This window comes from Panthera leo, chromosome B4 (assembly GCF_018350215.1).
Source record: "Panthera leo isolate Ple1 chromosome B4, P.leo_Ple1_pat1.1, whole genome shotgun sequence".
NCBI lineage: Eukaryota > Metazoa > Chordata > Mammalia > Carnivora > Felidae > Panthera > Panthera leo.
Window position 1 is genome coordinate 70,528,027 of NC_056685.1, and position 27,676 is coordinate 70,555,702.

Consider the following 27,676-nt stretch of genomic DNA (forward strand, 5'->3'; position numbering starts at 1 on the left):
TATCCTGAATGAACATAGAACACTATTTTCAAGTACACTATTTTCAAGTAAAGTGTTTTACAAAACACTTTAAAACTTCATATGCACCATAGACACTATCCGTGTGCATTTCAAAGGAAAATACCTAACAAATGAGTGATTCAGTGGCAGATCAAGTGTAAAAAAAGCTACAAAACTGGCAACACCAAAAAAGATAAATTCTCCAACACACAGGTACACAAACATGTTTTCAAGGGATAGAAGTAGGAAAAAAATACGCATGAAATAAGTTTAATACATGAATCCTCCTGTAACAAGTCTTTTTGTTTACTATCCGCGAAGAGGTATCCTTTACCTGCCTATCACTTGGGCGACTAGCTCCGTGGCACGCTCTGTCATCTAAGACTGCACTGAGTAGCTCATTGACACATTTAACAGCACGCATCTGATACCCTCGTCCACATGTGGCTGTGCACTGAAAGGACAGAAGCACTTATCAAACGCCATTGTTCAAAAGTTGTATACGTTTTCTTAATATGGTTAATATACTTCCAGATCTTATTAGTGTTTTACATCAGATTCCACACAAAATCAGCAAATGTAATCCATATATATCATTCCATTTAATATAGATAATAAAATTTTGAAGTTAAAATGGACAACTGTTCTATCTTTAAAAAGTTATTAGGGAGGGCTTAGTTGGTTAAACGTATGACTCCTGATTTCGGCTCAGGTCATAACCTCCTGGTTAATGAGTTCGAGCCCTGCATCAGACTCTGAGCTGACAGTGCAGAGCCTGCTTGGGATTCTCTCTCCCTCCTTTCTCTCCCTCTTCCTCCCCGACTTGTGCTCTCTCTCAAAATAAACTTAGAAAAAAAATTCTTAAGTTATGTAAAGTAGTGCCGGGGTGGCTTAGTTGGTTAAGCATCCAACTCCTGATTTTGGCTCAGATCATAATCTTGTGGTCGTGAGGTGGGATGTTCTCTCTCAAAATAAACCAAAAAAAATAAAAAAATAAAAGCTTTGTAAAAATTTCAATAGAGTCTTGATATGTTGGAGGCAGAGTTCATACAATTTAGGAGAACTAAATATTTTTCAAAATCTACCTGGTGTATGTATGTATGGCTTTTAATACACTAAATTATCTTCAAAGAGATAATGAAAGATGATCATCAAGTTGAATGGAAGAGGAGACAAGGTTTCCCATCCACGGTGACAACCTGCATGGGTTAATGGGCTGCCCATCTTCATCCAGCCTGACCACTGCTCATCCTGCAAATTCCTAGCTGTCTGTTTGGCAAAACTTCTGAACAACAAAACTTAACTCTATCTAAATGCAGTAAAGATAATTTAAGACACAGACAATGAAAATATTTAGAATTTAAACAAAGCTGAAGAATAAATTTGCAGCATTTTAGTGAACAAGTGAAATCAAAAGCAAAGCTGAACTATTTATCACAGCGAAATTGGCACTAAAAAAAATTGTGTAGATAACAGTTCACATTTAGGGTATTTTTCCAAGAAGCCAACCCAAATTTAGCTGCATCCATTGCAAGAGTAAAGACACCATAATTTTTGTGCTATTCTATAAAGATGAATTCAACCAGGAAAATCCTTCTCATATACTCACAGAACCCCACGGTCCGACTTGCCAGGAAGCACACACATGAAGCTCACACAGCCTTAGAGACTCAGGTTTGGTGCTTGGATTGCAGAGACCATCACTCAAGTGGTCTTCATTCAGCTGACACCACACCTGCCGCTGTTTTGTTCCTTTTCCACATGTAACATGACACTGAAATACAGGTGATTATTTTCAATATTAGTTAACACAAATACCTAAAAAAAAAAAGATCAATTCACACATTGATATGTACTTGAAAGACCATTCTAAGGACAGTTTCCCTTCACTGCTCCAGAGATATTCAGCAAGTAACATCAGCCACCTCAATCCCACTGCAGCTGTCCATTTGTTCTAGAAAAAGGTACTAAACCTTAGGTTATGTAAATATCTCAGGGTACTGTCAACACTGGGACTTTCTTATGAAAATGGTTAGATATTCAACACTAATGTTACCGTTGCCAGATAGTATATGATTTAAATAATTTAAGAACCATTAATTTGTGATTGCCTTGATAATACATTTATAGAGCAAGAACAAATTACTTTTCTTTAGAGCCTTCGAGCACAAAGCTTTCCTGTAGAAAATTTTAACGTTCTTAGCCTCATCTTTTTAATGTTACCTCACTCCACTCACTAGTAGCCCAACTGGGGCAGGAAAATTCATTGCAATTCTCTGTCGTCACGCGAGGAAGCTCCTGGCATTCTCTGTTAGCAAGACGGTGGCCAAAGTTATTTATACAGTAAGATTCTCGAGACCTTTCCCCTCCTCCACAACTCCTAGAACACTGACAAAACAAAACGAAAACAGTGTGACCTATGGGAAGAATGAAGATTTTAACAAAAATATATTTTAATAATAATTAAATAATTAAATAACAAATTTTTAATAAGAAAAGAGAGGCAACTTTTCTTAAGTATTACTGGTTATTTGTACCTGGGACCATTCTGAATAATGCCATCTTGTTAAGACACAGTCACCATGGCAGGGTTCTCGTGTGGGAGGTTTAAGTTGGTCACCACAGTAGTGGTCATCTACTGGAACAGTCTGTCCTTTATGAATGGAATACTTCATGCAGTGAACATCTAAGGACCTATATCCTTGACCACAATGGGATGAGCATTCACTTTTGCCAATGATGTGCCACCTAGAAAAAAGGAGGTTATTTTACTCAGGGATGCTAATTAATGCAGTTTAAAAAAATGGATTCAGGGGCGCCTGGGTGGCTCAGTCAGTTAGGTGTCTGATTTCAGCTCAGGTCATGATCTCACAGTCTGTGAGTTTGAGCCCCGCATCGGGCTCTGTGCTGACAGCTCAGAGACTGGAGCCTGTTTTGGATTCCGTGTCTCCCTCTCTCTCTGACCCTCCCCCGTTCATGCTCTGTCTCTGTCTCAAAAATAAACGTTAGAAAAAAATTTTTTAAAAAATGGATTCAGAGAAACTCTTGCATACATTTTTTAAAATGGTTAGAATTGATGAACAAGCCACCTGAAGATACTTGATATATCATTAATTTAGATGAAAAATTCTGAGATAAACCCAAACTTCCATTTTTATAGATGAGAAAATGAGGCTTAGGGATATGTGTTCACATGGTAGAAATGGTGAACTTTTGATAAAAATCATTTTCCCCACGAATAAAATCTAACTCTCTAAGTATATAAAAATGGAGGTTGTCTGGTTAAAGCTGGAGATAGGGAGCCAGCACTATAGCTGATGACTTCATTCTGACTTTTGGTGGTGGTTTGGGAGGTAGGTCCAAGAAACCCCAATCTTTCCCAAAAAACCTTTGCCAACAACTGGTCTAGGTCAAGATTACCCAATTACTTAGTGGCAGGTTTAAGACTGAATATATTTAACTCATCAGGTAGAATCTCACTATGCAATCACTCAAAATGATCAGGGAATATCTGGGAATCTGACTCTATCAGTAAGACAAAGCCTTTAGAAGTTGGAAAACTAGGTTTTTGTAAAGCATATCCCATTTCTCATTCTTGTACTCTGTTTTTAGACAGGTCTGCAGAGAAAACTTTTTTTCTGCAAGTAAGAATCTGCTAGTTTTAGCCAAACTATCCCAATTATATATAGTCTAGCCATCTATCCAGCAATATGGGTGCACCAGTATAATGAAGCATAGAGTTCACGGAGTTCAATTCCCAGTAGCACCTCAAGGATTACCTGGTGCTTCACTCCACGAGTGGATGAGATTTCTTCAAGCAGTTCTTTCCACTATGTCTTTAAACAACATATACAAAAATTACCATTCTTGCTGAACAAGAGGTTTTGGCCACCCCTGAATCTTAATGGTCACTTGCTAAACGGGGTTGTTCTTAGCTTTACGGTAAGACCAATATGCCCCTCTCCCGCAAAAGACAGGAAATTTAGAAGTGGAAATTCCCCTGCCCCATAATGTAGGATCACATTTCTTAATGTTTAATGGACAAAATATTGGGAAGACTGAGGAACCAATCTACTAATTCTTTAATCCTTAAACTTTAAAAGTTTATTGGCTCATGAGTTCACCATCATTCTACAAAACTTATTGTTTCAGATCTTCAAACCACAGATTTTAAGATTAGAGTTTACTTATATATTTATTTTATAAATTTGTTTCCATTTCCTAGATAGAAGTTTGAGGTATTCATCAAATACTATGAATAAACTGCCAAGTTTCACTTGCCAAGTTTCACAGTAAGTTATCGAGCCTGTAATTTTGTATTAGCTGGGACAAAGGATAGACATTAACATACATGGCCATTCAAGCAGGCACTGCACTAGATGCTTTAGATGCTTTATGTCTTAGTTCACTTATGGATTTTAACTTGGTTACTTTACACATACACCGATTATATTACACATTTTTTTTTTTTTTACCTTAGTTCACAGTCTGTATTGCACCTTTCAGTCACAAACAATGGAAGTGGTAAGTGGTCACATCTCTGATCAGAAACCACCATATGATCACTCTTCCGAACGCAGGCAATTTTTCTTCTATGAAGACCTTGGCCATTGTCAAAGGAAAATTAGAAATCAAAGGAAAAATTCTCTTAAGCAGATGTTGTAGGATTATTTAATTCTGCTAATAGCCTGAAGGATTTAGCTAAGAAAGCAAAAAAAAAAAAAAATTCCAATAGGATAGACTAGCATTTTAGTCAGGAATGACTTTCTAGAGTCATTCCTGAAGACTGAAAGTTTGCTTAGTAAAGAAACTTAAGGAGGGCAGGCCAGGTGTGGAGGAGAAAGAAATGCATTAGAGATGGCTGGAGTGGTTGTTAGTGGAGAAATGAGTGATCAGGGTTGGCAATGATGCTACGTAGTACATTGCTGTCCCCCATTATTTGCTTTCCTTTTCCTAGAAGAAAATTGTACATCTCCAGTTGCTACAATGTTATAACTGCCTTTGGGAGGAATATACTTCCTTGTTCATGGACACTGGCTTATGCCAACCAGCTGCAAAAGTCTGTGACCTTTCCACTTGTAAGCAGAAGCGCTAAAAGCCATAATATGTTTCTGCCCAGCTCACTTTCCCTTTTCTGTCTCTAAAACAGCCTTCCCCAGGTGGGGTGATCTTTCAGCCCGGAATCATGAATGAAAAGACACGGACAATAAAAAGACCACTGGTTGCCAAGTTTGAGGGGGCATGGAGGGATTTTTAGGGCACTTAAAGTATTCTTCATGATACTGTAATAGTGGCTACACACCATTAAAAATTTGTCAGAACCCATAATATGCACAACACAGAGTGAACCCTAACGTAAACTATCAAACTTTAAGTATGCATCAATTGTAACAAATGTGCCACATTAATTCAAGATGTTTATAGATGAACTGCAGGGAGGGAGGAGGTGAAAATTTGTGAATTTTCTATACTTTCTGCTCAATTTTTCTATAAACCCAAAACTGCCCTAAAAAGGTGGTCTTAAGTTAAAAATGACATGGATGTAGATACCAAGCTAAGAAGAGTCATAGCCAATTAGCAGCTAAAACACAGCATGAGCAAGAAATAAACTTTTGGTTTTCAGAGCCATTGGATTTGCTAGTTCGTTGTATGCAGTATAACCAGAGAAAAAGCAAACTAAGAAGAGATATAATGGGTCCGAGTAGACAGAACTTTACACTTTCTGCAATGTGGAGACAGGAAGACTTTCAGCAGTCAGTGACACGATCAAGTTTCTGTTTCATCAAAGTTCAACTGTATGCTTCCCGTTAGCTAAACATGAACATGCATGTTTATCTTTATTCCTTCCTAAATACCATCTGAAATAACCATAAGGAATTTTGAAAAGGCACTAACCTAAAAGAACAAAAAGATTAAAAAAAGAAACAGTAGGCAAGAAAAGCAAATTTTAAATATGAAAAGTAGATGGATACAACTAACAGAGCCAAGAAAGCTGAAACTTAAGCCTATGGAGGGGACAAATGAATAAAGAAACTAACCATTCATGCCAAAGAATAAAAGAAAATCCCAGGAATTGAAAACACTAAGTTCCTCTGAAGAGGTGAATGTGTGAGGGGTAGGCCTGAAAAAAATGGAGAACTGATTGAAAAGTATTTACAAAGAACAGTTAGACCCCCTACCCTTCTAGTTAAGAGTGGCACTGTCCAATAAAAACAGAATGTGAGCCATGTGTGTGATTTCACATTTTCTAGTAGTCACGTTAAATAAAGTAAAAAGACATAGGCGAAATGAAAATTTATGTTTAGCCTCAAGTATCTAAAATATCATTTTATGAATATGAAAACTACAATATATTTTACAGCTTTTTCATACTGAGTTCTCAAAATCCATTGGCATTTCACACTTATACCACATTTCAATGGGTGAGCTACATTTGGCTGGTGGCTACCCTATTGGGTAGCAAAGCTCTAGAGAGGTGAACCTAAGGACACAGACATAGCTTAGGGAAGTTGGTGAAGCACTGTGCCCACAAAGGGGGAATTAAGTAAAAGTCTCCATAGTGAATGAGGAGAACCAGGCCTACTGGAATCTTTCTTTCCATTTCCCTCCAGCATCGAGCCAAATTTATGGTTCCACAGTCTCCCTGCTGACCATTTGAAGATGAAAAGATTCCTCTCTTGAGAGGCTCTTTAGCCCCCCCAAAATCAACTGACAATGACATGTGGGGCTTCTCCCCCAATGACACATGAAAGGGTCATTTTGTGATCCATTATTCTATAATGAGGTCTTACTTGACTTGTCTGACCAACACAGAACTTGTAGCATTTTAGCCTTAAATATCAACAGCAAAGTATCAGCAGACATTTCAGGAAATCCACTAACACAAAAGAGACCAAAATAAAAACAAAGGCTAAAATGAAACAGGTCAGAGAGAAAATTTAAAGACTATGATTAATATGGTCAGAGACACAGATATGACACATTTATGAAACAAAATCAAGAGGTTATGAGCAAAAACATTAACCATGTAAATTCAGATCAGTCGAGGAGATTGAATGTCCAAAATATACACATTTCAGAAAAGTGGAGGAGAAAATTTAATGTGAGGAAATTATCAAAGAAATTATGCAGTAAAATTTCTCAAGTCAAAGAATCCATTTCCAAATGTGAATGCCATCCTAATGACCTAGGAAAATAGATGAAAAAAAACACCAACATCAAGGCCAATTGTCCCAAAACTTCATACCACTAGAATTAGAGAGGAGCCACAAAACTACCACAGTGGAAAGTGTCACATAGAAACACAGGCAATCAGAAAAGATGACTGCCAAAATTCTAAAGGACAATCATCTAACTTACAATTTATCCCAAACTACTGATCAAATGTGAAAGGAGAATAATGGTACTTTCAGATAAGAAAGGTCTCAAAACAAAAACAAAACAAAAACAAAAAAACACCATAACACCACACCACCACCACAACAAAAAACAACTACCTCTGTTTCCCAAGAATATCCTGAGGAATATGTTCCACCAGTGGGAAGTAAAAGAATGCATGGGATTTAGAAAACCAGGAATCCAACACAAAGTAAAAGAGAATCCCAGAAAAATAATGAAGCAGAAGTTCAAGAGGGTAGCCATGTATCAGGACTAAAAGCAACACAACCAAATTAGAGCAAGAGAAAAGAGGGCCACAATAACAGATGAAAAAGTACAGGATAATTGAAACTGACAGATTAAGTTATGTACTTGAAAATATGAAAATGAAATTTATAGCTCTCACAAAGTCTGGGAACGGAGGACATTCCATACACAGAAAAGACTGAAGGAATTTCATTTTAGACAAACTAAAAAGTTACACATAAAGAGGGAATATCATCATAGTACGCTATGTGGTAAATCAACTAATAGCTTTTCCCCTCTAGCACAAAATTATTTAAGAGACCGCTGTGCAGTTCAGAGTCCCAAACCATTTCATCAGGTCTTGTCGAACCTTCCATTTGGAGCTTGCTGTTCTTTACTTGGTATGTCCCTCCCCCCGCCTCCCGCCATTTTAGAAGGTTCCTTCACTCACCTGATGTTTGTGCTTATTCCTAGCTCCCCATATCTACTGCCACAGCCCAGCATGCCTAGTGGGTGCTGCAATGCCGTTCCCCGCTTCCCAAATCTCCATTCCCTTCTGTAAGGAAATCTAGGGTCCCTCTGTCAAAATCAACGTCTCCTCCTGTGTTACTATTTTTCCTCCTTCCAGTGTTTATCCTAGTCAGTCTTGCACCATCTACAGCAGCCTCCCTCCAGAGACGCTGTCCTGACAAAAACATCTGTTCCCATGCAAGCATTCTGAGTACCACTATCCCAGCATCACAGGACCAAGTCTGTGATTTTTTTCTGAAGAGGACACCACCATTTCCTCGGTACCTTGAGGTCAGTTTGTTAGTGTGTCCCTCACATTCCCATCACCTCTATGGCTACTGCGTCTGGCAACCCACCTTATTTCAGCTCATTTCCATATGGTTCTAAGAACCCCCTTCTCTGAATCACTGCTCCCCTAAATTCTCAAACCTCTTCTCTAGGCCCCGTGAGAACTACTTTCCAGTGCATAAATTTCCCTGCTCCTTCAGGCTGAATCTCCTCACAGCCTGCTCCACCTTTCCTGTGGCTCTCTGTGCATACCTGTCACATTACATTCACTACTGTAAGCCAAGAAAATCTACTCGTGCTGGTTTCATCCACCAGAAGGTAAAACTTGAATGCAGGACTGGGGTCTTACTTTGAAACAAAGCAGCCCCTCAAATTTAACTGATTTTTAAAAGTATTACACCATTAAGTATACACAATTACAGATTTCCCAAAGACCCCACTCTTCATTTTCTTTCCCTACTGTAAATGCCCCTGGCTTTTCCATTTCAAACTATTCCTCTTTCAGGGATTCATGCCATCAGTACAAAATATATTTCCCTGTGTTCATGGAAGGAAGACAGAGGAACAGAATAATGTCAGACCCCTAACACTGGAAGGAGACAGGTTATTAGGAGAGTGTATGGAGGGGAGTGGAGGAGAGGGAAATCATATACAATACTACCCCTCATCTGTGGTTTTGCTCTCTGTACTTTCAGTCACCTGCAGTCAACTGTGGTCCAGAAGATGATCCACCTTCTAATGTACCTTGGCAAGGGTCAGTATAGCCTAATGCTGTCACAAAGCCTACAGCATTCACCTCACTTCCATCCCATCACAAAAGCATTTTATCACCTCACATCACCACAAGGAGGGGGAGTACAGTACAATAAAGTCTGCAACAACATTCACAGAACTTTTAAGTACAGGTAACCCTTGATCAATATAGGCTTGAACTGTATGGCTCCGTTCACTTATTTTTTTTTTTTTTTTGATAAATACATTACTGTACCATAAATGTATTTTCTCTTATGATTTTAACATTCTTTCCTTCAGTTTACTTTACTGTGAAACTACAGCATATAATACATGCAACATACAAAATACATGTTAATCAACTGCTTGTTATCAGTAAAGCTTCCAGTGAAGAGTAACCTATTAGTTAAAATTAGTAGTCAAGAGTTATATATCAATTTTTAACCGCATGGGTGTTGGTACTCCTAATTTGTGTGTTGTTCAAGAGTCAAATATATATTGTTGTAATTGTTCAATTTTATTGCCAGTTAGTGTTAATCTCTTACTGTGCCTAATTTATAGATTAACCTTTATCATAGGTACGTATGTATAGGGAAAAAAAAAAAAAAACATAGCACATAAGAGGTTAGATACCATCCTCAGTTTCAAGCATCTAGTGGAGGTCTTTTGGAATGTATCCTCCATCAATAAGGGGGGGATGAATGTACAAGTTAGAGAAATTTCTTGTGACAGAGAAAGAATGAAAAAATGCAATAAGAGAAAATGCCTGAAAAGGTAGAGATAGAAAAGGCTGTTAAGTATAAGAATGAGTGGGGAGAAAAGTCAGAGATAAAAGAAACCTTTGTGTGTCTTCATGATGGTGTGTGTGTGGGTGTGGGTGGGTGTGTGTGTGTGTGTAGACAGTTGGGGAATTCCAGAGGCAGAAAGCCCCCAAAGTATCCCAAGTTATATGAGCATACACACACTTCTGCTTCCTTTACTTAATTCCAGGGTACCTTGACACATCTTGGTACAGTCTTGCCATGGTCCATGCGGATCCCAAGCGAATAGGTCGCTCTTCTCTTCCACAGGGATATTGAAGGAATATCGTACATCAGGGTTGTATAAATTACCCACACACAAAACCTCAAAAATACACAGGAGCATATAATTAATTCATAAAAATATATTCTTGAAAGACATCATTATTATATTTAATAAACGCAAAGCCCTTAACCATCAACTTACTAACGGGATTAAAACTAAGTCTTATTAAGGACCCCTGAGAATTTACCTGCAGAACAATCTCTTCCTCCAGCCGATCAGTACTATTAATTCTTTCAATTGAGCTGTTTGAACCACTGTATTCAAAAATAGCTCCTTGTATGTTGATTTCTTTTTTTGACATACTTACAACAAAATTCCCGTTTAAAAGAAAATTCCCCTGAGTGTCAGATAATGCTGTAAAAGAATAGCACCCATGAAATTGAAAAACAGTACAGTCAACAGCACAGTATTTAAACTTTAAAATTCAAGTCCTTTTCTGAAATTAATGTAAATTAATTTGTAAAACAAATTTTATTTTACTGTAATATGTTATCTAATCCATACTTAGGGAAAAACTATAGCCTATCAGTTTAGGATATTAAATTCACCCTGAGAAGATCTTTCATGAGGCCTGCAGTTTTAGAGGGGACATAGAGGAAGAAGGAAAACAGAAATCATAGACCCAGAAGACACATCAGCTCAATCAGTTTTGGTCATGGATGGTGAGGCAAGAAAGAACATCTAGACTGCTGCAGTGTTCCATTTATACTTGTCTTGGAAAAAATGTACAAAGCTATAAAATTCTAGGGGTATATATTCTAAAAGGCCATCCAATGGCCATACTATTCTCTATATAAATGTCTGGATCTTTTTCATGGAGAGGCACTATGGCTACTGACACATGTACATGACTGCTTTCCAGAATACTCCTATCTCCCCTTCTGTTCATGCCCCGTGTTCTCATTCCCATTGAGGTGTTAATATAAGCATATCAAATACATGTATGTGTATATTTATCCACTATATATTTGTACATACATAAAGTAGTATAGTATATACTCACAATTAGTTACTTTTAAAATCTAAACTGGCCTGGTGTCCACAGTAGTAGGGTAGTAAGATGAACCAAATTTGGCCTGAGAACAATGGGTTTATATTCATATGGTTCTATGTGATCTTGGACAAACCAGTTGCTTAGTTTCCTAACTGCACCAGGAATATTAATTCCTACTTCACAGTCTTTTGAATCAGGATCAAATATAGAAAATGTTTGTAGAAACGTGTAAGTTGTAAAGCGCTGTGTTTTTTAATTTTCAAGAGGATGTCTAATATTTCAAGTGTTATGCTAATAAAAACTCCGTACTAATCAAGCACTATTTTGCTTCCTTTACTTATATACTTTTCAGTAGAACAATAAGCTTTCCAGAAAACATCTGTGTGGCCCTCCAGAGAACCTCACCCAAAGCACACAAGTTACCGAGGGCTAGACTTCTTAATGAATACAACACCCCTGGACAAAGCAATCTTGAAGGGATTATTGCCAAATAAATTTGGACTATAGTCCATAGTATGGACTACAATGACTGTCTTCATATTTTCCTGAGTCCAATGAAAAACCAGTAAAGCTCTAGACATATCCTCTATAATGAAAATTCCTCTAATGAGTTTGTACTTTATCCAAAGTGCATAGGCCTATTTACAAAACTTTCAGTCATATTATAATTAAGGGAAATAAAATTTACTGAGAAAAAAAAACATACATTTTACTACTTTTGGTTACCAAAGCTGATTTTATAAATATGCTTCCAAATCCCTTCTAATAATTTCACCTATTTGCTCAAGTTAGACTGACAGTCCCATTAGTACCTCTATTATAAAGTATATCGATACCTTATTGGTAAACATTTCTGGTTTTTAAACTTGGGCAGAACATGTTGTCCATTCCTAGGAAGATACAAATATCTACATTTGGAACCTAAGAGCAGCATATTAAATATCTACAATATGGTTGCATATATATCTATGTACATGCACCTAGGTACTATTTTTGGCAAAGGAAAAGAAATGCAACAAAATGAAAAAGGAAAATATCAAAATATTTAGGTTTGATTTTCTTTGAAAAATTTTGTTTGCATTTTTTACAAAGGGGAAATCGATTGAACATAAAATTAACCATTATATATATATTTTTTTACATTTATTTTTTTTTCAAAAACAGAGTGAGACAGAGTGCAAGTGGAGGAGGGGCAGGAGAGAAGGAGACACAGAATCTGAAGCAGGCTCCAGGCTCTGAGCAAGAGCTCAGCACAGAGCCCGATGCGGGGCTTGAACCCATGAACCGTGAGATCATGACCCGAGCCGAAGTTGGACACTTAACCAACTGAGCCACCCAAGCGTCTCTAAAATTAACCATTTTAAATTGAGCAATTCAATGGCATTATATTCACAATGTTATACAACTACCACCTCTAATTGTAAAATTTTTTCATTAACTCAAAAGGAAAATCTGCATCCATGAAGCACTTGTTCCCTTTGCATTTACTTTATAATGTCAATTTAAGTCCTGAGGTAAGCTCTTCATTATAGATTCAGATCCCTACTTCTAAGCAGTGATAACTTGGGCCAGTATTTCACATTATTGTGAAACAGATACTTTCGGTATCAGCTCTATACCATCCCTTAATTCCAGCGTGGTGAATTGGGGTAAGTCAATATTAAGGTATCTCCCAGACAGAAGATAAAGGATTTGTAAAGCATTCTTTTCTTTGGGCCTAAGCGAAATTATTTAAAGCCAAAAGCTAATTTCCAAAAATAAACAACAAAGTTTATACCCTGGAAGTAGTTGAAGGACAACATACTGTGACTATATTTATTAACATTTAAAAGTCTGAAATCAATTCTCAGTCTTGCTTTAACAGAAGTTTTTTTTTCAAGTCTCTAAGTACTTTTGATACGTGGTTAAAACATTCAACGAAACTCTTTAAAGAACATTTAACCCCAAAGAAGTCTATAATTTTAGATAAAAAGATTTTATATTCTAAATCTAACAGAAAACACTGTTGTGTAGAAATATCCTGAATTTGGAATCTTTATATTCTAAATATACATGCAACTTTAACTGAATATAACCTTTGGTTATATAAAACACTCTTATGGGGATAAAGCAAATTTTTCAGAATTTTGTTCAGTGTCTGTAACAGTAAGATCTAAGGAGCCTTATGGTGGCTCAGTCAAGTTAGTGTTTGACTCTTGATTTCAGCGCAGGTCACGATCCTCATGTTGTAGGATGGAGCGCCACTTTGGGTTTTGGGCTGAGCATGGCACCTGCTTATGATGGTCTCTTTCCCTTTGCCTCTCTCCCCCATTTGTGTGCGCACTCTAAAAAAGAAGATCTAGCATATAACTCAAGAGGAAAACATTCAGGGAGTCAGATGACTTGAGCTGAGTATGAACTGAAATGCCTGTTTGCTCAAGGGGCTCTTCTTGCCTTCCAAGAATTCCCATCAACCGCAGACCTCCATGAAATTGCACACAAATCACATATTGGCTGCTGTTTACTAGAAATGTTTACCAAGGTAATTGTCATCTTCTGGTTTTCCAGAATAGCTGTGCTGAAGAATATCAATGTTTGTTGCTCCTGCGGGAATCTTGACAACAACATTATAACCTGCAATATAATTTTATGCGTGTTAATTTTCACAAGCTGATGGCCCAGAGGCTATTACTGAATGACTGAAAAATCTGAATAGTATAGTCAGACTTAATTTCATCTTCAAAAAATGATACAGTGTTTATTCTTTTTGCATCTTTTTTTTTTTTGTAGAAAACCACAAATTACTAAGGATTGAGAAAACACTGTTGTGTAGAAATATCCTGAATTTGGAATCTTAAAGTACACTTCCTAATTTTTCTTCTAAAATTCTGAATGTAGAATGAGAATGGAAATTAGGATTCTAGTTCCTGAGATATTTAGAACACATTCATTTTTAAATTTGACGAATACTTTTGGATTTTCTATTTTCTAATGGGAAAAAAAATCGGGGTTTCAAATGCTATTCAAAAATCTGGAAGAGATGAAAATAGTTGCTCATTGCTCTATGTTTACACAGAGATTCAGTGAACAGCAAAATAAAGTTAATAACATTTTTTTAAGCATTTAGTTTCTACTGTAAGCAGGAATTTCTGTAGCTACCTCCAAAATGTTACATTATTCTTAAAAGTCTACTAATACATTATCATGGCAGAAGTAAAACATTTATTTTAAGGAAATTAAAATATTTCTACTTTATGAGATCAAATTTAACAATACTGGCACTGCTCAAAAGATGAGGAAATAGTGTATATTAAGAAGTGTTTTCCCTACACCATAAACATTGCTACTACATAGTTTTCCAAATACTCTCGGGTTTAAAGTGAGCCATTAATTTTGCTCTAGTGATTATTATAAGTGGTTCCTTTTCCTTATTAGTTTTTCTTTCTATTTAATACATGGATTAAAACTTGTGATTTTTCTCATATACTAACTTTGTTAAATATGGAACAAAATTAGGAAGTCTTAAGAGATTAAATTTGGGGCATCTATCTGAGTGGCTCAGTTCGTTTAGTGTTTGACTCTTGGTTTTGGCTCAGGTCATGATTTCACAGTTCAGGAGTTCGAGCCCAGAATCAGGCTCCCACTGGCAGTGCAAAGCCTGCATGGGATTCTCTCTCCCCCCTCTCTGCCCCTGCCCCACATGTGCTTGCACATGCTCTCTCTCAAAATGAAAAGAAGATAAAAATCAAAGATTAAGTTTGTAGCCCTGATAGATTACCTTGCATGTTTTTAGAGCACCTTTATCTATTTCCCTTTAGGGGATCAGATTTTAAAAATAAAGTGATAAACGGTCTAAAACTACATACACTACATGCATATTGGTTTTATGTCAACAGCCTACCAGAAACATTTTTAATTAATTTTTTCACTATTAAATATTCCTACTACCACCACTACTCAGGTCTTTGCAGTTATCGTTTTTCAACAAAGCAATTTCTAGGTATTGCAAATGTGAAAGGCAAAGGCTACCACCAGGGGGCAGAAATGTGACAAAGGCTACAACTGTACAAATGAATTTAACATCTTTTTCCATTTGCAAACTGATTAATTCATAATACAATTTTGGCAAGGCTATATATTTGATACTAATGTGGTACATGTGGTTTTCTACAAAAAAAAAAAAAAATTGTTTTTCAGTGGATACAGACCAAACTGATAAATGTGCCATTTTTAACTGGATCAAATGTGTGTGGCTCCTATAAAATAATGGATCTTAACCACAAAAATAACGTCAAATCTAGTGATTGAGATTCATAAGCATCACCCGAGTGTAAAATGTACTATACTTTTCATACGGATAAAAACAAAGTGTTGGTTTTAAATTATACTGCTTTAATTGAAGCAATTCATACTAAACTGTTTGAACACAATTTAAGGCTGATAAACTGTAAAAAATACATTTTTCATTTTGCAAAGAAAATTCTACAGAACTACATTTGCTACCATAAAAAGGAAAAGATTGTCCTAGCAAAGTCTCAGAATAGAAAATATGATATATTCTCCTACTAATTTTAAAGAGAAGTGAAATTGATTATATTCCATTTTTACATCACATATGAGGGAAAATTAGAAAAATACATAGCTTACCATAATGAGCACTGTTGAAGACACCTGCCATTGTCCGGCATGAAGAATTATCCCCACCACACACTCCACATTTGTCTCTCCTGGCCTTGGAGTTTAACACATGATCACAGCCAGCTTGCTTCAAAATAACCATTACAACCAAGATTATAAAAATGACTCATTATAAGCATGATGCCTTACAAACTTTTCACAAGTACTCTTTCAATTAATAGGTGATTCGATACAATAGGATTTTTCAGAGGATCTATTGATTTTGTTATACATCAATATTTTCACATACCTTTTCACATGGTTGAAAAAAAAGGTTCAAAGGGTCATCCACATACCTCCTGCATCAAAATCACACGGGATGGCATTTAAAAAGGCAGATCCCAGATTTTCTGAATTAAAAATCCTTGGAGGTAAAAACTAGGAATCTGTGTTGTAACAAACATGGACAATAATTCTTATGTCCACCATCCATTTAAGCCGCTTTTTAAAGAAATTAATTCAAAGAAACAACAAAAAAAATCTGATTTAAGGAACACATTTAAAATAACTAACAGGATGTTTTTTGTGATTTTTTTTTAACTCAAAATCTTAGAACTCTGGGAATAGAGTACATTTGAAAATTTACTTCTCCAAAATTAATAACCAGCAAAATAAGTTTATGTAAAGAATGTGTTTATGTAAAGAATGAGTGATTTGATAAAGGTGAGAGTGAATGGTTTGATCCAGGGGTTAAGAACAAGCACAGTTCTCTATGCAGATACTGTCTTCTGCAGACACTGCAACAACTCTTTGTTCTTTAGAATACTCCTAAAATTTAATGATCAAAAAAAATTTCATGAGGTTACTCAAATTTATACAGAGTATTTCCCAAATTTTGACCAGATATTTTCTGAAAGTAATCTGCATCTATAAGTTCAGATAATCATTGTTTTTCCATTGTATAGGACTTCCTGCTAATTTAGATAAAACCTATTTCTCAGGCCACAGAGTACCCCTTTTCTAGCCTCCAGGTTATTTTTTCCTTTTCTTTGAACATCTCATCAGACCTTTGAGTGCAAAGCATTTTATCATCCAGGTAACTGGTAGGTAATAGATGTTTGGCTAACAGAAAATTGGTCCTCTCAAGTTCTGCCTTAACCCAAAGAATGAGTTCATATTACATTTGTAGTCTTTAGACCAAATTCATTATCCTAATTCTCAAACCCACTGTTTTTTAAGATCACCATCTGTAATGTATGTGCTTTAATTCAGGGTCTCATCTGCTTCTCACCCAGAATCCTAACCAGCTGACCTATCTCCAATCCTCTCCTAAACCATTGGATTATGAAGATTCTAACATGCAGATCAAATCATATCTCTCACTCAACTCCAAATTCTTTCCAGGGACCTTCAGGACTTCAGACAAGAAGTGCATGTAATAGCCAATCCCTATGTCCAACCCTGGTCCCTTACTTCCTCACCTTTACTACAACCTACTCATTCTCAATTAGCTCAAGCCTCACACCCTCCACAAGGGTTCTCTGAATCACTTACACCCTTTTCTCACACAACATCCCTTCCTCAAGATCCCTACGGCACCCTGTACATGATCCCAAAGTCCTGCATTTGAATTATTTACATGTCTCTCCCCTACTAACCTGGGACTATCTTTGAGTAGTAACTAGAACAGTATCCAGTATTTAGTAGATACTCAGTGAATGCCTGTTGGATGCACGTGGGAAGTGAAGGACAAGGATGAAAAGAGGGAGGGGGGAGTATCATCAACTAACCAATGGGGGAGGGGTCACCAGAGAGGGACTCATTTCAAGTAGCAAAAAGGACTTTACAACCCTGTGTCCTAATATTTTCTATCTTTTGAAGAAGCCGATCTCATGCCTCATCTTGATTTCGCATACCTCAAGCAAAACAAAACCAGCAAACTTTTCAAAAAAAATTTTTTTTAACATTTATTCATTTTTGAGAGAGACAGAGAGAGAGAGAGAGAGAGTACAACCCGAGGAAAGGCAGAAGGAGGAGGAGACACAGAATCCAAAGCAGGCTCCAGGCTCTGAGCTGTCAGCACAGAGCCTGACACAGGGCTTGAACTTACCAACCACAAGATCATGACCTGAGCTGAAGTCGGACACTTAACCTACTAAGCCACCCAGGCACCCCTTAGCAAGCTTATCTTAATGTTTTGTGAGTCACTCTGGATGACAGAGAATTCCTTAGTCATAGTCTCTTGACCATATTCCTAAAGATAGGGTGATATCACTAAAGGGCACTGCACTGGAATTCATGATAATTCCAGAACTGTACTCTGATGCTATAGAAGTAATATTTGGTTACAGAAAAAGAAAAATATTCTCAAAGTCATTTTACATATAAGTTACCTACCCGACACAGGCCTTGAACACAGATGTCATTAGTTTCAGTTCCACAAGGAGTACCATCGGCAACCCTATCCCTCAACTGGTAGAAGTTTGTGGTTCCAGCAACCCGACAATAGAGTTTACAGCGATCTTTTATGGCAACTGTAAGAAAAAGTCAAATTTTTGGTGTACAATAATACAGCTGTGTGTTCCTAGGTCTCAAGAAATTTTTACATCAAAAAAATATTCTAACTACTTACTCCCACTGTATTTTGGAAGCCACCTCACATTAGGGGAAAGACCATTGATGTTGAAATGTTTACCATCAAAATCAGAGCACTGCTTCTCTCGAAAGTCTTGCTTGCCTTTTGGACATGAATCAGTATTACATGATCGAAATTTCATCCTGCGGCCCACACAGTACTTTCCTCCGTTTCTTGGCCTAGTCAAATTCATTACATTTTAAAGCACATCAGTACAATATTCTTTCTGCCATTTACTTCTCAAACTGTTCCATTCTGTTCCGGGATCTGGAAAACTAATTATGTCCCACTAACACTTCCTGTTTAACAGAAGTATATTACATGGCTTTTAAGCAATTGTATGGCTAATGAACTGTAAAGACATTCATCTTAAGATAGACACTGTGGTCTGGAGGGCAGCAATGATAGCTTATTCATGACTTAACTCACAAGGAACTAACTGATGGGAATTTGGTTTAAAATTTCAGAATAGGGTTTGTTCATTTGGGGGGTAAAAAACAAACATAGTGAACCAAAGATAATCAAGATTATACCATGTTAAAGAAATATCCAGGCATCATTGTTTTGTATATACTACTTATCGCTCACTTCCATGAGTTTCATGCTATCTATATCCATCCATCTCTATTTCAACTTACACTGGAAAATAAAAATTCGTTTTGTCAGCATTTTTTAAATATGAAAACTTCCAGCATAATTTAGCTATTCTGGAATTCCAATGATCGAAGTCATTTCAGAGTATTGTCATCTCTGCATCAAAAATTCTTTATTGCTTACCAATTTATCATAACAACAGACACAGTACTTAAAAATCTTTATGGAATCTCTATGTTCTTTTAAAGATTTTGAGGAGGGGGAACATATGCTTCAGTACTTATTTGAGCTAAAGACACTGATGCATCTATGAGAAGCAGAGAAAGAAAATATGACATGTCAAATTACACAAAAGAGTAACAACTGGTCATGAAGGTACAGATTTTATCCAGAAGAGTCAACACACAGCTTAAAGGAGCCAGGATTTCAATGGAAACACAGTAAGTATTAAAATGCCCTTATATTACTGTCATTTCATTTTTACAACTATTCCTCAAATGTAATCTCAATCAGAAAAAAGCTCTTAAATTCATATTCTAAAAGATTAAGCTGGTTAATATATAAATATTTATATATATTATATATAATACAAATAATTATATATATTAGTTATATATATCATTAATTTTAAATAGTTATTAAATAATTATATGTATATTGTTATTAAAATAAATAATATATATATATTTTTTAAAGGTTTGAGTCTACCAAGATATAAGGTAATAGGGCTCAAAGTATTCCAGAAGTTTTCTAAATCTCAGAAACTTACAGACTGACCTCCTCCAGTATAGAAGTGAATGAAACTGATGTTTACTTTCTGGTGCCTTGAGATAATCTTAATTTACAGTGACATAAAAAAGACATACTCAGGGCGATTACAGAGCCTGCTTGTGCTTTTGATTCCACCTCCACATGTTCTTGAACAAGAGCTGTAAGGTCCCCATGGTCCCCATTCACCATCTACAGGACGTGTTTCCATTTCTTTGTTTACACATAGCCCGTGGTGGCAATGCTTAAACAAACAAAAAAATACACAAAGAAATGATTCATACATACCCAATTGCAATATCACAGTAATTCAAATACCATAAATATCAGTGGAGAAAATGCACACAACTTAAAGATATTGATTCAGAAATGGGATTACATTTGACACTCAAATATTTTCTGAATATCTGCTGAGTAAGATCTGTAGAATGCAAAAAAGAAGGAAATTTCCCTTGCCTTTAAAATGTTGAGTTTCACTGGGGGAGGGAATACTTGTATAGGGAAAACACAGTAAGATGAAAACTTTAAAGAAGTGACTATTAATACAATATAGATATATGCTTCTGGTTTTTTATGCAAAGATACGTATCACTCTCCCACTTTTTTTAGCGGTTTACTTCATCTCATCCAAAGCCTCAATGATCACTTTCTTACTTTCAACAAGAAAATGGAAATGTACACGAGAAGCTGCTCACTATCTACTATTCCTTTTATCCACCTAAGGGCACCTGTGCTCAGCCCTCAACCTTCCCACCGGTTAGGGTACATGAAAAATCCATGATCCTAGCCAAAGTCAATCCCTCTGTGCACTTGATCTCAAACATCACTGGCTCCAAACATCACTGCAACAATTCTCCCCTCTCCTACAGCATCATTGTTCCAGTCTCTAATATATAAAAACTAACCAAGGGTGCCTGGGTGGCTCAGTCAGTTGAGCGACCCACTTAAACTCAGATCATAATTTCATGGTGCGTGAGTTCGAGCCCCGCCAGGGGATTGTGGCTGTCTGCCCAGAGCAAGTTTCTGTCCCCCTTTCTCTGCCCCTCTCCCAAAAACAAAAACAAAAAAAAGCTAACCAAAAAGTGGTCCATGCACTGATGCCAGTCTGTGAACTAGTCACTGCAAGGAGTAGAGAAATTGAAAATAAGTACTGAATTTAGAAACGTTTATAGGATTTGGGCAGTAATTTCATGTTTATCAATGTTAAAAGTGGGCTTATATTGGGGCACCTGGGTGGCTCAGTCGGTTAAGCAAAGGACTCCTGATTTCAGCTTAGGTCATGATCTCTCTCACGGTTGGTAAGATCAAGACCCACCTAGGGCTCTGTGCTGACAGCATGGAGCCTGCTTGGGATTCCCCATCTCCCTCTCTGCCCCTTCCCTGCTCATGCTAGCATTTTCTCAAAAGTAAACGTCAAAATGGCTTATATTTGTTTTCGTTGTGGTACAATACCCAACACAAAATCACCATCTTAACCATTTTAAGTGTGGAATTCAGTAGCATTAAAATGCATTCATATTGTTGTGCAACCATCACTGCCATTCATCCACAGAGCTCTTCATCTTCCCAAACTGAAACTCTATACTCTTGAAACACTAACTCCCCATTCGCTCTCCCCTCCCCCGCCCAGCCCCTGGCAACCACCATTCTACTTTCTGTTTCCATGAATTCGGCTACTCTATATATCTCATAGAATTAAAATCATGCATCACTTGTCTTTCTGTGACTAGCTTATCTCACTTAGCATAAGGTCCTCAAAGTTCACCCACATTGTAGCATGTGTCATAACTTCCTTTTAAGGCTGAATAAGATTCCATTGTATGTGTGTATATAACATTGTTTTTTCATTCATCCATTGATGGCCACTTGGGTTACACTTCCACGTCTTGGCTATACAGAATAAATGCTGATGGCCACAGGCCTGTACAGAGATCTCAAGGCTGTTTGCAGTTCTTTGGCATATATACCCAGAGTGGTATTGCTGGATTAGATGATTCTATTTTTTTTCTTAATTTTTTAATGTCTATTTTTGAGAGAGACAGAGAGCAAGCAAGGGAGGGGCAGAGAGCGAGGGAGACACAGAATCCGAAGCAGGTTCCAGGTTCTGAGCCATCAGCACAGAGCCCAATGAGGGGCTCGAACCCACAAACCGTGAGATCATGACCTGAGCTAAAGTCGGACACTTAACTGACTGAGCCACCCAGGCATCTCTGTATTTTTAATTTGAAGATCTGCCACACTCTTTTCCAGAGAATTGGCTTACATTTTGAAGGTTTTTGTCATTTTGAATGTTTTTTTTTCTAATCATTTCCATCATTTTGTACAAGTATTGATTTAAATTATCAGAAATTTTAAAAAAGACTGGTCCTTTACTAGAGCTAATTGGAGAAGTACTCCATTAGTTCATTCTCATTAATATACAAACATACATAATTACCCTCTTTAACAGAATTTTCCTTAGATCTCACTTTCCCCACCAGCTACTGTTTTGTTTCTCCTTGAAAAAGCTGTCCATGACCATGGTCTCTCACTGCCTCTGCTCTCACAGCCCCACCCTCCATGAAGCAGCTCATGTGGACATCACCCAATGCCCAGTTCTCAGTCTCTGTCTTACTTGATTTAGCAGTATCATTTTTCCCCCTTCTTGGTTTCTAGGTCTCCACTTAATGCTGAACTTTTTGGGCTCACATCACCTTTATGCTTCCCTATCAACAACGATCACTCCCAGCCCAGATCCTTCTCCTGAACTCCAGGCTTGTGTATATAGCTGTTTACACATCTTCACTTTAACGTCTTACATTTCACAAATCACACCAAAAGTCAACTGCCAACCCCTTAAAATCTGCTGATACGATCTAAGTTGATCAGCCAAAAACAGTCAACCTCTTCTTTACAGTTCACATTTAACGTGTTAGCAAATGTTCTAGTTCCTTCAAAAGCAAATTGACTTTTAAGTATCAACCTAGTGCTCCCAGCTCTGGTGTGAGCCACTGTCATCTCTCATCTCTATCACTGCCATACCTCTCCAAGTAGATCTCCTCTGTTTCCAACTCTTGCTCTCTAGAGTTTAGTCTCAACAGCAATCATAATGATCCTTTTCAACTTACTTTAAAAGTTAGCTCAAATCAGGTGACTCCTCTGCTCAAATCCGTCTTTTTCATTCTGAATAAATGCAAAGTTCTCACAATGGCCGACAGGGACCTACAAAATACTCCTCCAGTTACTTCCTATATACCACCCTTCACCCCAGCCACAACGTCCTTCCTTACTCTTCCTTGAACCATTCCAATACTGCAGATTTAGGAGTTTAGCCATTCTTTGCCTGGAGCTCAGTTCCCCACAATATTCTCCATAGCTAACTCCCTCATTTTAAGATAGCTCATTAGTCAACTTTCCATAAAATTTGCTTTGACCACTACATTTTAAATTGCAGTCAGCCCTCTCCCACTACGAATGTAAGCTTCATGAAGGCAGCGATCTTTTCTTTTTTGTTTGCTGATGTATCCTGAGCACCTAGAATAGTGCCTGACACATAGTGGGTCCTTGATAAATCTTTGTTGAATGAATGAATCCTATAACCAAGCTTATTAATTAGCAGGAAAAAAGCTTTGTGCCCTCCATTAAGATCATTCAAAATGATAAAGCCATTAAAAGTGAAAAAAAAATCTCTGAATAGAATGTACTATGTTCTTGTAAATTTGGGGAACATCTTCCAGAAACGTTTCAAATAATCCTTTAGCACTATTTCTGAAAAATCCAAGAAAAAGAATGTTGTATTGTTCACCATGTAAAAAAAAAAAAAAAGTCAAGTCATTGTCAGGTGAGTTCCACTCTATGTTTATGCTAATAGTTTTACTACCACAAGTATTTAAAAGATAGTCTTATATGAAAGATAGTCACAAGATAAAGGGACTAAAAGAATATTGAAGCAAAAGATAGGACATTTAGAATTTCCTTGAAAAAAGGCCCATTTATTATTGAATGTGGCTAATGCAAAGAGGCTCACTCTCTTCAATAAATGATAAAAGGGATTTTATATCTACATGATACACATGTTACCCCAAATGCATTTCTGCTTTTAATCTATACAAGTTTTAAAGTAGGTCCCAGTGTCTCAACACATTTACCTTGAATTCCAACAAATCCAGGCCCTTTACACTACACCTCATATTTGAACGGCTAAGTAGTACATGAAAACATGCTCAAGATGGAGAATAATCAGGATAACACAAATTAAAAACATAATAGTATTCCATTTTGCACCTAAAGTGTCTAAAATTTTGTTACAAGATTAACAAGATCATCAATTGGCAAGACATGCAGCACAACTGGAACTTTCATACATCACTTGGGAGAGTCTCAAGTACCCATTTTGGAAGATGGTTTGGCAGTTCCCTATGAAGTTACATACATGCACCTCCCCTATGACCCAGCAATTTCTAGATATTTGTTTACTTCAGAGAGATGCAAGCACATGCTCACAAGACTGGTATGAGGATGCTCATAGCAGCTTTATTCATAATGACCAAAACCTGTAAGTGACCCAATTGTCTATCAGAAGAATGTATAAAAAAATTATGGTGCATTTATACAGCTGATTTACACTGCAGCATAAAGGAATGAAGTATCAATACACACAACATGGATGAAACTCCAACATCTTGAATAAAAAAAGCTTGACCCTTTTCCCTCTGCCCACAGAAAGGGTGTGTGTGTGTATGCGCGTGCATGTACATACACTATATAGTTCGATTTACATTAAAATCAGGAAGTAAGTTCTCTCTCTGGAAAGAGAGAAACTCTACAGAGGCTAGACAACTTTAGAGTGATGGAAATGTTCTCATCTGGATTGGGATATTGGCTAAGTGTCCATCTATATTTGTTAAGACTTACAAATTGAACATTTGATATCTGTGCATTTTACTCCTATATCTCAATTTTTTATCATGCTAATGCATTGACCGGATTTAGACTACTCAGTTATAAATGGTATATGTGATGCATGTAAATATATCCATCGCTATGTTAGCCACATGCCATCAAGCCTGAAGTTTCATGGCACAGAGTAAACTTTAAAGTTTGCTAAGGCACTTAAGGACCAATCAGATTTGAATCTGGGGACTACCTTGGAGCAAGTCTTCTAATGAGCTAACAGCTGTTTCTAATTCAGACTACAACAAGGTTTTTTTCTCTGTTCATCCTTAGATAATCAGTAACTCTCCCAAATGCCACTCTCGTCTCCCCCAAAAGCCAATTACCAGTACTGGTCACAAAAAGTGAGAAAAATAAAGTCTTTCATATTTTTGGTCTTCAAAATAACAATTTTAAATAAAGATAAAATTTTAAAGTTCAGTTCTAGTTCCAGTCGATGAACTGAAGAAGGCCACTAGAATTTTGGTCCCAAGGTAATCTGAGTGCTAAACCATTTCAGAGGACTTCAGCTACTGCAAAAATTGCTCAAGTCCCAATAAAACTCTGTAATGCAGGCAACATTCACAGAAAACACATGCCTTTTGACAGAAGGCAAGGAGAAGGGCAATGGCTGGCGCAAACATTTCCATGAAGCAAAGAGCTGGTAAAGCAAAAGATCAGCTAGTGACCCGGTCCTTCAGTTTCTACTTGTGCCCAATGTGAAGTTAACAAAAGCGGCAGCACTAGCCAACCCCATTGCCAAGAAAGTGTTCATTTTGTGCTGAGGTAGCTCAGAGGAGGCGTCAACAGACTCAAGCTTATTCAGCGCAGGCGGCACTGGCTACCAAGGCCAATGGAACTTGCCTTCATCCTGAAGCACCAAGTTACCACCTGACTTCATCCTCACATTGATGTTTGGTTATCAGGGTAAACCCTGTCTCTCAGCATCATGTTTGCAGATTTAAATTATTTCATGCCTGATGTTATATATTCAGGCCGTTTACTTTAGGGATATGATGTATTTGAAGACATTTACAACCAATAAATATCCGAAGAAGCCACTTAAAACTTTCCATTATACCTGGTTGAATTTTATAGGAGAAAATGTAAACAATGGTAACATCCCTGAATTTGGGGAAATTGCTGATCTATTAGGATCTTTATGTCTATACTCATTGTTAATAAGACTAATATACTTAGGTAACTATCTGTTCACATGGCAACACTGATTCACTAGCAGAGCAAGAGTTGACCAATCATGAAGGGCGCTGAAACGCAGAGCAATCACTTCCTTGGATAGTCTCTTGATACAAGACTCACCCTTCCAGGAAACCTACCATCCCAGGACCACAGTTTGTTCCATCTGCAAGGGGCATGTGCTGAGTGCGACAACCCTTGTGAACTCCTTCTGCACTTGTACACCAGAGACGTCTGCATTGCTTCTGCAAGATAACAAAAAGCAGACAAGAGTAAAATAACACTACAACCACCAGATCAATTCAGTGTAAACCATCAGTTTATACATTGATCTTACAGATTTCATGGTTTCAAGGTCAGAGCTGTAAATAATCAAGCCAAAAAAAAAAAAAAATTCACTAAGTTCTAATCATTGATTTGCCTCTGAACACATAAAATGGCAACATTCAGTTTTTAAGAACTTTTGGATTTTCATCACACACTGAACAATGGGAGAGAGAAATTAGAGTGGAAATATTCAAAATTATGGGGGACATTTTTCTCTTTGCAAGACATTTTTCTAAAGGACTTTTTGTTGTTAAATGTTATTCACAAAGAGTTTCCAAAAGCCTCTTTTGATACGATAGAATGTATGAATAATGTGCATAGAAATACTGTATAATGTATACTGGTTTCCTACTTTGTGAATAGAATGCATACTTTCAAGTTGAACAAAGGGCTCTCAAGTTTTCCTAAGAAACAAAAATCCAGAGGTTCACAGGAGCTATACCCAAGATAATTCCCTTTTTCTGAATTTAAATTCAATGTTTATTTAGTGGGTAGGTCAGGTAGAAAAGAAATGGATCTCCAAAAATTATGTTAAATCTCCCCTCCTCAATAGTGGATATTTAAAAGGTTAACTTTTTTGGGGGGGGGGGAATGCAAGCTGGTGCAGCCACTCTGGAAAACAGTATGGAGGTTCCTCAAAAAACTAAAAATAGAACTACCCTACAATCCAGCAATTGCACTACTAGGCATTTATCCAAGGGATACAGATGTGCTGTTTCGAAGGGACACATGCACCCCCATGTTTATAGCCACACTATCAACAATAGCCAAAGTATGGAAAGAGCCCAAATGTCCATCAATGGATGAATGGATAAAGAAGGTGTGGTGTGTGTGTGTGTGTGTGTGTGTGTGTGTGTGTGTGTGTACACACACACACACACACACACACACACACACACAATGGAGTATTACTCGGCAATCAAGAAGAATGAAATCTTGCCATCTCCAACTACGTGGATGGAAATGGAGGGTATTATGCTAAGTGAAATTAGTCAGAGAAAGACAAAAATCATATGACTTCACTCATATGAGGACTTTAAGAGACAAACCAGATGAACATAAGGGAAGGCAAACAAAAATAATATAAAACCAGGGAGGGGGACAAAACAGAAGAGACCCATAAATATGGAGAACAAACTGAGGGTTACTGGAGGGGTGGTGGGCTAAATGGGTAAGGGGCACTAAGGAATCTACTCCTGAAATCATTGTTGCACTATATGCTAACTAATGTGGATGTAAATTTTAAAAAATAAAAAATAAAATAAAATCAATAAAAATTAAGATAAATAAAAGCATATTAACTTTTTTAAATTATAAGTTTGTTTTTTTTAAACAATATTACTATATGGAATATGTTTTGCCTATCTCTGCACCCATGGCTATATAACTTTCACTCATTCAATTCAATAAACACT

General features: G+C 37.0%; 1 protein-coding gene across 1 annotated transcript in view; it reads right to left on the bottom strand.

Moving 5' to 3' along the window:
• The window catches only part of ADAMTS20 (ADAM metallopeptidase with thrombospondin type 1 motif 20), a 183,701-nt gene that overhangs the window by 87,532 nt on the left and 68,493 nt on the right, over positions 1 to 27,676 (bottom strand). The window contains exons 11-23 of the mRNA XM_042948461.1: positions 26,075 to 26,179; positions 19,925 to 20,070; positions 18,462 to 18,643; positions 18,223 to 18,363; positions 15,860 to 15,973; positions 13,751 to 13,846; positions 10,427 to 10,593; positions 10,149 to 10,278; positions 4,476 to 4,602; positions 2,538 to 2,748; positions 2,224 to 2,388; positions 1,610 to 1,774; positions 335 to 454 (exon numbers count right to left, since the gene is read on the bottom strand). Of these exons, the coding sequence (XP_042804395.1) occupies positions 335 to 454; positions 1,610 to 1,774; positions 2,224 to 2,388; positions 2,538 to 2,748; positions 4,476 to 4,602; positions 10,149 to 10,278; positions 10,427 to 10,593; positions 13,751 to 13,846; positions 15,860 to 15,973; positions 18,223 to 18,363; positions 18,462 to 18,643; positions 19,925 to 20,070; positions 26,075 to 26,179 (1,869 nt within the window). The remainder of the gene's footprint in view (positions 1 to 334; positions 455 to 1,609; positions 1,775 to 2,223; positions 2,389 to 2,537; positions 2,749 to 4,475; positions 4,603 to 10,148; positions 10,279 to 10,426; positions 10,594 to 13,750; positions 13,847 to 15,859; positions 15,974 to 18,222; positions 18,364 to 18,461; positions 18,644 to 19,924; positions 20,071 to 26,074; positions 26,180 to 27,676) is intronic.